The sequence below is a fragment of the Daldinia decipiens genome, assembly GCF_022478715.1.
Source record: "Daldinia decipiens strain CBS 113046 unplaced genomic scaffold F4813scaffold_36, whole genome shotgun sequence".
Taxonomy (NCBI): Eukaryota; Fungi; Ascomycota; class Sordariomycetes; order Xylariales; family Hypoxylaceae; genus Daldinia; species Daldinia decipiens.
This window is the reverse complement of record NW_026054579.1, coordinates 402,237-413,849: the sequence shown is the minus strand read 5'-3', so window position 1 is coordinate 413,849 and position 11,613 is coordinate 402,237. Positions and strand designations below refer to the sequence as shown.

The 11,613-nt window shown below is 42.3% G+C and overlaps 2 protein-coding genes across 2 annotated transcripts; one reads left to right on the top strand and one right to left on the bottom strand.

Annotated features, from left to right (window-relative positions):
* Positions 1-1,800: 1,800 nt before the first annotated feature.
* F4813DRAFT_370604 (MFS general substrate transporter) lies at positions 1,801-3,946 on the bottom strand. The gene has a single exon (XM_049244544.1). It carries the CDS (start codon positions 3,573-3,575, stop codon positions 2,181-2,183), a length of 1,395 nt encoding a protein of 464 aa, XP_049096591.1. The 5' UTR covers positions 3,576-3,946; the 3' UTR covers positions 1,801-2,180.
* Positions 3,947-5,113: 1,167 nt separating this feature from the next.
* F4813DRAFT_382621 (oxidoreductase) lies at positions 5,114-6,133 on the top strand (the record flags this gene model as incomplete). The annotated part of the gene is made up of 1 exon (XM_049245830.1): positions 5,114-6,133. The coding sequence occupies one exon, from the start codon at positions 5,114-5,116 to the stop codon at positions 6,131-6,133; it is 1,020 nt and encodes a 339-aa protein (XP_049096590.1).
* Between the last annotated feature and the right edge of the window lie 5,480 nt (positions 6,134-11,613).

Genomic DNA, 11,613 nt, shown 5'->3' with positions numbered 1-11,613 from the left:
TAACCCTAACCCTAACCCTAACCCTAACCCTAACCCTAACCCTAACCCTAACCCTAACCCTAACCCTAACCCTAACCCTAACCCTAACCCTAAAATCATATACAAAGTAAGTGTTTATGACAAGTAAACCAAGTACTATATTGTATTGATTTAGTAACGCCAGGCCTTCTATACTTTTACGAAGGCGCTGTACGCCCCTTATATGGTAGATAGACTCCTGTAGATACCCCCTACGCACTTATACCCTAAAAACCGGTCAAGATTCCCAACAGAAAATTAATCCTACCACAGCTCTTATGCCAGCTCGAATTTCTATTGATCCACGAACAACTATTCGCCAGTTCTATGCGAGGTAAAAGCACGATGGATTGAGATCTCTCGATATGCCCACTTTTAGGCAGTGGCCATTCTACATTAACAGAGTGAGTAGTAGGAAACGATCGCAACGAATGCTGCAATAAATTTGCAGTGTACACTGGAAGATGATGGACTATATATATGGAATTCGACGAGTGGTTGCATTGCCGATCGTGCGAAATCTGACACATCGATTCGATCATGTAATTCGACAGTTCTGTGAAGTGGAAGGCGCTTCAAAGATTTCCAGACTAAATATTCAGCGGACAGGGCCTCCGGGACATTTGGGTGCGTAACTATATTTTATTACTAGTCCCTAACCGTCGTGTATACGAGCTGGTCACCGAGCAGGCACGCGAGCAGCGACGCACTCGTGTGACAGCGAGCCCACGTATACAAAGGTGGATGAGCTGTTAACGAGGATCACCAAAAAGCTCATATGTCAGAGCGTCGACCCTTGAGGCATCATTTCTTTGTTTTTTAAGAAATGCATATAGACGATGGTCGCCATACTAAGTGTAACGAAGACCGAATCTGGTTCCGTCGCTTTCGACGTCACTCGACCTGTAAAACACCAACAAATACTACTTGGGTTCGAGTTTAGCTCGAGGGTGTGTAATTTTGCTTCTTCTGCCTTCGAAGTGGCCTTATATAACGCCTTCAAAACATTAGCCGCTAAGAGATACTTGAGTGTGCTTTTAGAAAGAGGAAACGAATTGTTTTCATCTATTATAGTATTTGTGCGAATTTTGCCATTTTAACGCCTAATTCCTTGATGTTTTGGGAGATTCGGCTTTAAACCCCTTTTGGATCCTCGAAACGGGTAGTGAAACTGTGACTCGGGCCCAGATTAATCGTTTTCGAACATTCAAGAATGCTAGAGTAGCATATGCCCGGTCGAGTGCAAAATTGGGGTGGCCTGGGCTTGAGGAAATCTTGGTGGCTACGGCATAGGCTATAGTCTAGGTGCTTACACATGGGTGGCCAATCCAGACGTGCTTGGGAGACTAGCCGGCGTCTGCTGCGTTGGTGAGCTTTGTATTGAAGAGCTACCCGTGGGTGGAAGTTATCTAGACGACGCAGCCAGAATAGCTGCTGGTTTTATCGAGGATCACCATGGGTTCTGCGTGGCGGCAAAGGGTCTGGAACCAAACAACATGGAAACAACTTCGCCATTCCAGAAGGAACTCTAACCTGAGTACGAGAGTGTACGTCTATGCGTAAGGTACTTAGCACGTTACTCATTCTAGATATCTCATCCAGAGTCCTAACTGGGTCTTGATAGTCAATAAGTAAGGGAGATATGAATAGACTAGAATATTGTCCTGCCGTGCGAAAATCCTGCCACCCCGTGGCTATCCAGATCATGAATCCTTGTTTTAAACACGCAATATCCTACATGATAATTAGATCTTGGAACTTCTTCTCTCGCCGATGCAAAGGCGATATAAATATCATTCGTGTACATTAAGGGGAAAGATAATGTTGGTAGTCAAACCCGAAGAATTAGGTCTTATAAGTTCCAGAATTCTCTTCAAGTTTATTATGACTAAAGGTATAGTTAAAAGAAATGCAGTTCCGTCTAAATTCGTGGCCATCGCCAATTTAATGCCATCAGCATCTTTGGATGTATAGGAAACCCGACCCTAAAAATCCTTCACAATATTGTCCCGCAAACTCTAACCCTGTCTAGCCCTAGAATTTTCTAACCATTTTCCCTTTTTACGATGACATATCATAAGTCTCATGTTGCGGCGAGGGATTCGGTAAAGTCCCTTGCATGTTATGTGGGCGTGCCTTGAAAATGTACTGTGAAGTGGCTATCACGCCTTAACGTTGAGCGCCCAACCGGAGCGGTAGATCCTCAGCGCTGCGTACATAAAGCCCGACAAAGCTGCCGCAGCGCCGCCGAATCCCCATAGACCGTGCCATTGTAAAGGCTTCGTTCCGCCGAGGATAGCTCCAGCTACTGGGCTACCCACCAGAAGACCCAGAGCGATGATACCAAAGCCCATACCTATTCTTGTTCCCAGCTTTGACTTGTCTTTGGTCAGAGGGAAGAAGCATACGGGTGGCATAGCGATGAAAACGCCGCTGAAGAACCCTGCGAGTACTGCGATCGTGATTACCGCGCCTTTAGTGTTCGCAACCATGAAACAGAGCATCAGGACACCGGTTATGAGAGCACACGGCGCGACGACGTTAAACGGGCCGATCTTATCCGAAACGGCGTTGGGGACGATTCGGCCGAAGCAGGATGCGGCGTTGAAGATAGGGACTATGTAGAAGGAAAGAGCTTCATCAGTGATGCCTCGTTCCTGGGGGTAGAACGAGATATAGAAGATGAGAATGCTGAGACCCATGAAGCCGATAAAAGTGGTAATTGTGAAGGCCATATAGGGGATATCGCGGAAAGCAGTCCAGTCGATCATGGATCTGGGCTTCGGGGACTTGAATCGCATCCTCATAATGCATATTGGGATAAGCAGAGTTCCCAGAGCGATGAAGCCCATAACACGGACAGACCAGGCGTATCCAATCTTGCCGATGAGCTGATACAAGACGACGGGATATATAATTCCGCCGACGGAAGAGCCTGCTGATGCTAGACCCAGAGCAAGGCCGAGCTTAGTGGTGAAGTAAGTAGGGATGAGAGATACGCAAGGTACAAACAGCATCCCTGCTCCCAATCCGACACAGAGACCTTGGGCGAGTATTACTTGCCAGTATTCCTTACACAAGCTTAACATCATGTGACCAAACACGATGGCGAAGCTTCCAACGATCAGCAGATGTCGTAAGTAGCCCCTGTCGTAGATGGGGCCGGCGAAAACACCACCGACCAGAACCATGAAGGATTGAATCGCACCAATCCATGAGATATCCGATGACGATCGATGGAAGAGCGCGCCGGATTCGTAGTACGTCTGGAAAACGCCGAAGGCATTCAAGATACCCCACGTGTTAAAAAACAACATGCAGCCACCGACCACATGGAGCCAGGCAACGAGGCCGCCATTGGGAGGTGGTGGGGGACCCGCTCTTTGCGGCTCAACGGGTGCGGGCCGCGCCTGGTTTTCGATCTCGTCCGGGGCTTCTTGGGTCTTATCGTTGGTGGCATCGGCCTTCTCGCTTCCGGCTACGAAACTGGTGTTGGAGATGGTAACATCTTCGGAGTCGCTCCTGTGCGTATGCTGAGTGTCTGAGTGGAGAGCCATCACGGCGGCGGCGGTGGTGATGTTGTTTACGATAATACAATTGTCAGGAAAATTGTAGATATGATGAGAACAAGGAATTGGGGAGACAAGATTGTAAAATACCAGCCGTATGGTCCTGTAGACTCTTGTATAGGGCTTGGGGAACTACGTTTTTTCTATGCTCGGAGCTTCGGAACTAAGACAAATTGAATGAGTGTCTGATTTTTTTTGTCTTATTTGTTCCTCGTCTATTTGAAGGAAAGAAAATGGGACCAGTGACGTAAGTAGTATATGCCAAAACACGCGCGCATTGAACCAGCAGTCTATACCGACTGCCGAAGCTTAATAAAGGATTAAGCAAGCAGTGAAGATCCAATATTATTTGAAGCATCTTGAAAACGCTGACGTGTACCAGATATCTCCCTGAAGCTTTCTTACGTGTGGACTGCTTGGAGGGTCACCTATTGGAATTCCACACGCCGTTTATGATGACTCAGGCAGCCATGGCTTAACATAGGATTTTTTATTATTTTTAACTCCCCATGCCAACTGTGGCAGCTGGAACGATTCTGAAATTTTTCTAACTACCTAACCTAGGTATTTTAAGAAAAATTTAGTTCTTTTTTTCTATCATAGCAAACTCGTCGCTTTGGAAGTATTCCTGATTGTACTTTAGATGTGATCTAGGTTTGATGATTAGAAACTCCGAGCCGTAGCTCGGATATCGAGAAACAACAGAGCCAACATATCGTTTCTTCCTATCGTTTCTTGATAGGCTGATTCATTCAACTAATCCAACGGATTAAGTAAGACCTTCTCTTGGCAGAGTCTCCTACACGGGTAATTGTTGTTAGGAACTTCATTCCGTACCTTTTACAGGTACGGCATAATGCGACAATACAAGACACTGCATCGTCTATCTATTTTTAAGAGATTACATGTGGGACGCCAATGTGCGAGTATCTCATGACGCCCAAAGTACAGCTGCCCAAAGTAGTTCTTGATATATTCTTTATTCCGTATTATGCGGATCTCCGAGATCCGAGGCGACCATCTTAGACTCCGCTAACTCCGCCGGCTCGGATAAAACACGCAGACGCTGTAGTACCTAAGCATCCTCTAAGTAGCGCGAAGTACGATTTGTCCGCAGTTACGACTCCGCGGCTTTCTATGCGATCTCGTCTCGGCTGCGGAGGTATCCGGATAGCGAGTGCTATTCGGCGGCTTTCCGTACGTACATACATTTAGACACCAACACATCTACTATAGGAAAGGAAGTAAAGCAATCTATCTGCAACACATGTCACATATAACATACAGCAGTGACATCGCCCATGGCTTTCGGTCTTTCGAGCAAGCAGTTCTCGCAAACGTTCTTAAGGCTCAGCGCCACCCGCCAGATAAGTTCCAGATTTCTCCCGACATCTTCTATCATCTCTAATAACCACTTGGCCACTATTCTATCATCTCCTCGCCGGTCTGCTAATTATACGCAACAACAACAACGACGACGACGACGACGACAACCGTCCAGAGGATTTACGCATACGAGAAGCAAGATGGCCACTAACAACGCCGCCTGGATTAAAGAGGCGAAAGCCCACCCTTTCGTGGTCGAGCCCGCTCCCGTTTGGACCCCAGAGGCTAACGAGGTTCTCGTGAAAAACCATGCCGTCGCTATCAATCCCGTCGATGGCTCCCTCCAAGCTGCCGGCTGGTGGCCTCTCGATTACCCCACCGTGCTAGGCCAGGATGTTTCCGGTGTTATCGCTGCCGTTGGCCCTAGTGTCTCCGCCTTCAAAGTGGGCGACCGTGTTGTTGGCCATGCTCTTGGCATGGCTAGCAAACGTAGACAGGATGGTGGTTTCCAAGAGTACACAATTCTGCAGACTAATATGACAACCTTGCTCCCCGATAACATCCCCTTTGAGAAGGCTGCAGTCCTCCCTCTGGCTCTATCTACTGCCGCCTGCGCTCTCTACCAAGAGACCCACCTGAAGCTTCAACTCCCTACCGTCCCCCCGCAAAAGCCCACAGGTAAGACGTTGGTTGTCTGGGGTGGCTCCTCAGCGGTTGGAAGCAATGCCATCCAACTCGCCGTGAATTCCGGCTACGAAGTCGTCACTACCGCGTCCCGCAAGAACTTTGACTACGTGAAGAAGCTAGGTGCCAGCCAAGCCTTTGACTACTCTAGCTCAACCGTCCAAGACGACTTAATCAAGGCCCTCGAGGGCAAGACTACCGCTGGCGCTCTCGACTGCATTGGAGGTGCGCCTCACGGAATCCTGCAGCAGGTCATCGCCAACTCCGAGGGTGTAAAGGCTGTGGCGTCTACTAAGCGGGGTTGGCCTGAGCCACCGGCGGGAGTTACTATGTACTCCATCTTCGGCACCTCCCTTAGTAGCAACTTCGTTGGAAAGGCGATCTACAACGACTTCTTACCTGCGGCGCTGAGAGAAGGTACTTTCGTACCAGCACCTGAACCAAAGATCGTCGGCAACGGCGTCGAGAAGATACAAGAGGCTGTTGACTTGATTAAGAAAGGTGTCTCGGCCACCAAATTGGTTGTCACTCTCTGAGTGGAGGTATACCCACATATGTTGAGACAGACAGGCGTACGCTGCAGAACGTAGTGAAACCTTGAAGGTATCCCTATACCGCTACCTACCATGACGCTGTTGGCGCCGTGTATTGGTGTTGGTCTTGAATCTGACTATCAAAAAGATTAGAGATTTAGATTCAGAAAGAAGAAAATTCAATAAGTTGCCATGTGCTTCCGCGTCCCGCGTTGCAGGTCTGGACCACTTGACGTGCCTCGTTTTCTTATAATCCGACATGCATCAAGCCGTTGCAGCATATTACGGCGATGATGAGATCTTGCTCCTCTAAGCTGTGTGGCAAAGAAGCCTTTTATTCGCAAGGGTTGTGTGATGCTTACCCGTCAACCGGACTCCGCACTCGTGGTTTTCCTTTTCCCAAGCCGTCCACTAGCGTCGGGTCTCGGAAGAAAGACGCAGCGGTTCCAACTCCGTTCCACGACAATTGGCCGAGACAGATTCTAATATATCGGCGGAAATTATAGGCGCCTTCCGACTTACACGTATGTGGCGCTTCAAGATGGACATCTCATTGGCTTCATAGGTATAGCCGACGATTGAGCGGAGCCACTCCCGCAGATCATACCGGCAACGCGTCAAACACCACATTCGATATATGTTTGGTCTAAAGCAAGTTTCTGCAACGATCTTGAGATGATATAAAACGGCAACTGGGAGTGGATAACATCTAGCGGTGAGGTGAACATCGTAATTAACGTGTGGCTGGCTGAGTCAGGTTAAGGACTAGCCCGCTATCTTTAGCCGAAAGAGGCGATACTTGTGTTGTGCAGCAGCTTCTGTACCATGCTTGTCTCGGTGTTACATAAGGTATTCTGCCCGATTATCTTAGGTTGCATAGGTACCTTATACGTGTCATATCGGGTGAGCCGGGGAGGCGACATGTATACATATGGGAGTGAAACTCTTGGGAGTATGGTATATTCTGTCAACAATGTACCTTCTGTAGCTATAGAAAAATGTGAGGTCAAGTAAACTCCGTAACCCCGTCTCGTTGCTTACTGTCGCCCAAAAGATACGGCGGAGATGGAGTAAACAAGCTCGATATAGGTAGAATCAAGAAGCATATATACCCTTCGGTATCTAGTGCTATTCCATGCAATCCTCTCCCTGTTCATCAAGCTTCCCCTGCCCTAGTAATAGCCTATACACTGACTAATCATACTAGGAGAGCAATCGTGGGGAGTGGAAAACCATGTGGGGTTATAAGCCCTGTCCTCCGACGCATGCAGGGTCCTTTTATCCTTGAGTTATTACCCATACCGCTGGGAGTCCTAGGGTACCTAACCTAACCTTTCGGTGGTTACTCCCTCACTACTCTCACACCCCTAGCTCGAACGTTACGCCATGGAGGGGCAAAAGGGTGTAAGATGACGGGATGGCCGTTGGATATAAGCTTAATTAGTACTTTCGATGTGACTTTAGCATGCAAGTGAGGCGAACCGTGCATTGTAACATGGGCTGATCGATTTACAGGATCGGTATGTACTGGAGATCTTAATTGGCGGGACTTGACGTACTTGATATGCAACACATATACATATCCTTTGCCGATACCGTAACCTGTCACTTACACGTGTGTATAACCCGTAGATGACTTACAGCTCAGGTACAATATACTTATGTAACTGATAAGATATCCAAATTATTTCGAAACGCAATTCTAAACTCTTGATGGTTTCGTGTATTTCATGCGTTGATTGTTTCAAGGTATAGTTTGTGTCAACTACGAATGGGCATAATAGGAAATTTAGAAGTTCAAGATCCCGGGAGGTATGCTGACAACACATGGTTACCTGAAATCCCAACCCAACGGTCTGCACGCTTAGTTGTGTGTCATGTGTACACAAAAACGATCGGGACCGAACCAAGACTCCACATGTAAATTCTCACCACATGGCAGTCTTCGCTTTGCTATTTTTAAGCCCATCCATAACTTCGATCCCGTTAATCAACCTCAATACTGAGTGGTGTCGGGCGGGATCGATCAAGTCAAAATGTGTTTGACGGGATTTGAATCTGGGGAGTGGGGAGGTCATTGTAAAATGATGATATAATGCCTTTTCATCCACTTCATTTTACGTTTTAGCTTGTACATTAGGGCATTATCTTGCATGAATAGATTGTCCTGTTCGTATAGAGGTAGCATGCCTTGTCATAAAACTTGAATAGATATACGATTTAGCCATCACGCCGTCCTGAGGAGCCTTAGGGTTATCCTTAACTAATATAAGTCTACTCTTGCTAAGCTTGTTACGTAATTAAATCATCACCTAAACCATTTTAAAGGTAGTAGGCTTGACGTACGTTTAAATGTTTACAAGGTCATTCCGAAATTGTTAATCATATACGCTTTATAACATGCCATTTCTTTAAAAGCTTTTTGTTAAGGATATATCGTATTGTTAACCAAAGCTGGCTTAAAAAACAAGGTTTTAAACCCGGATACGAGGGAATTGCCACGTTAACGTAATAATGTAACAACGTAGTGGATCACTATAAGGTTTACAGCCTTCTCCTAGTAAATTGTTCAAGGTATAGTGTTTATCAAATCGTTGAATTATATTCAATGTACAATCTTAAATTGTGTAAACTACCTATATCAAAGCACTGGTATCATACCGTTTATCAACGTCATGAAGCACCATGATCATAGCGTATTAAAAAATAATCGGGACATTGTCATCCCCTTACGGTAACCTCCGCCAGCCCCAAAAGTTGCTCCATATTTGACATAATTACCTTACATGGCTTGTTCCAGATCGTCGTCGCCTTATTCCTTAGCCTCCCTTCCTTAGCCTGCTTTACAAGGTTAAGAGGCATAGTAGAAAAGAAATATAATTAGATGTTAGGAACTATCTATTCACAACAAGTAGTAAAGCTTAAATAGTCGATATGGCTTGCAAAGTTGGCTGGCTAGCCGGCACATTATATTGCATACCGCGTATCACGTATCACAAATTGTTGCACAACGCAAAAGTTAAGCGTAACCATGGTGAACCAGATACAATGCGCTACGCGCGCAACCTTATCAATTACACTACGTACCGTGCATATTTTACGTAAGCACCATACAATTCCTTATCGATTACCTTAAATACCTTATCAATTTGCAAAAAGTCTATGTAAACTCATAATTCCTTCGGAAAGTTAATTCCATCCGAAAGACAACTCCTTCGGGAAGATTAAACTCCGCATCCATGAAGAAACAATCCACGGACCATAAGATGGAAGTATATTATATCCGGTTATTCGTGATATTCACTAAAGTACCCCACAGCAAGATACCAAGATACCTACACTATGGTCAAATCATTTCTAAATGTAGTTAAGGCCTTGTGGTTCGTACTTTAGAATGAATCGTTTCTCAGTGGGTGCGGTAGATACACCCCGCGCTATCGAGCTGTATATACGCCCTTGTAATAATGTTATTTAGCGGACCCTTAAAGCTACTTGCTAAGATCCTAAAGCGTATGTCTACTGCCGCCCTATGGAGTTGTCGTAGTTCTTCGAAAACATCGTTTCAGAGTGATTTATGTTATAAAGCCCTGGTATAAAACCCTGGTATAATAGTTGAGATGTTTTAAAGGCGTTGTTCTATTCAGACTTAAAAGCCCTGTTCTATATCGTGCACGTCCGAAAAGCTAGCACTATGACAAGGGGCGTACGGTATACTGCCTATGTAATATTGTGCCCACATTGCTGAAGTAACCAAGACGGTTCCTTTACTAACTTACCTCAGACCTTAAACGGCGTATAAAATGGCCCATTTTATCTACTTATAATTAGTGGATAAAAAAACCGCATACCCAACTCCACTTTTAGCTTTTTTCGAAAAATTTAACTTTATTATTTAAAATAACTTTATTTTTAAATAATAGTTTATACTTTAAAACGTAGTTAAAAAATTTATAAAAAATATATAATACCTTACACGAGGAATAAAATATAAGTACGATTTTAAACGGGTTAAAAATCTACGAAAGTAGCGAGAATTAAAGGATTTTTTATATTTATTTACTATATAATTAAAAAACGCTTTTCCCATTAAAATTAAAGTTTTTTCCGTTTAATTATAATTATTTAAAAGTAATAAATAAATACAATAAAAAATAATTATTAAATATTGTTAAAAAAATTTTATATTATTTAATTTATTAAAAAAAAGAGTATTGTTTAATTTATTTATTAAGGATTATTAGTTAATTTTTAATTAATAAAGTTATATTTATTAAAAAAACATATTAAAGTCAAATATAAATAAACTTATAAAAATTATAATAAACCATTTAATTATTAATAATAAGTTTTATTTATAAATAAAGTTATAATTAAATGTGATTAAGGTTTATGTTAAGGGTGAATTTTTAAACTTAAAAGTAAGTTAATTTTTTTAAATACCTTATAACTTTAACAATTAATTACATAATTAATTCTTAACCGTTTTTTTTAAATTAAGTTTATTAATTATAAATTTGAAATACGTATAAGTTTATTATAAAAAAACTTAATATTTTAAAATATTTTAAGGTGTAATTTGCTACGAAATAAAAAGCGATATTATAATTTTTAACGAAGACCTTAAAGTATTTAAAAGTAATATTATATTTATTATTTATCGAAATATTTTTAAAAATAACTTATTACGGTTATTAAAGCTTAATATCGTTTTTGTGTATAATAATGTATTTATTTATACTTTATAATTGTTAAAAAATTAATTTAAAAATTTTAAGTTCCCCGTTTTAAAATGGCTTTTTTATAGTCCCGATTTAAATTTTATCGAAAATTTATAAGCTTGGTTAAAATAAAAGATTAATAAGCGATACTTTAAATTAAAAGCTTTTTTAAAGATTAATAAAGCTTTAATTAAATTAATTAAAATTATTAAAAGGTATTAAGCTGACGTTTTTTAAGATATAATAAATAATTTAATAAATTTAATGTTTAATTAAAAGTTAATATATAAAATATTAAAAAATATATTTATATATTATTATTATTTAATTATTTATATGTAAAATTTCAATTAATTTAAATACGTTATTATTAAATTATAAATAAATTAAATAAATATGTAATATTGTAAATGTTGATGATTTTAGTGGGGTATGCGGTTTTTTTGTCTATTGATTGTATTTATACGTTTAGCTAACCGGCTAACCGGCTTATCTAGTTGGTAACCCACGCCTACATAGCCGTTATCACTCACGTGGCGGATTGAAAAAGTACCAACAGCTAAAGGCCGGGTTCGGTTCCTATTATCTCTAAGCGTAGTAGCACATGGTCGTGTAACATGGCGCGGATGTTCGAAGTTAAGCTTATACACTACTTATCAGGGGTACCTCATTCTAGACTTTTTTTTTTTTTTTACATACTCCTCTGCAATAGCGAGTTCGAACTACGTCGCGAATCCTGTGGCGATCACTCACCCCAAAGGTAAA

Excerpts from the sequence above, each read along its gene's own strand:
- F4813DRAFT_370604 (XM_049244544.1), bottom strand. The coding sequence starts at position 3,575 with ATGGCTCTCCACTCAGACACTCAGCATACGCACAGGAGCGACTCCGAA.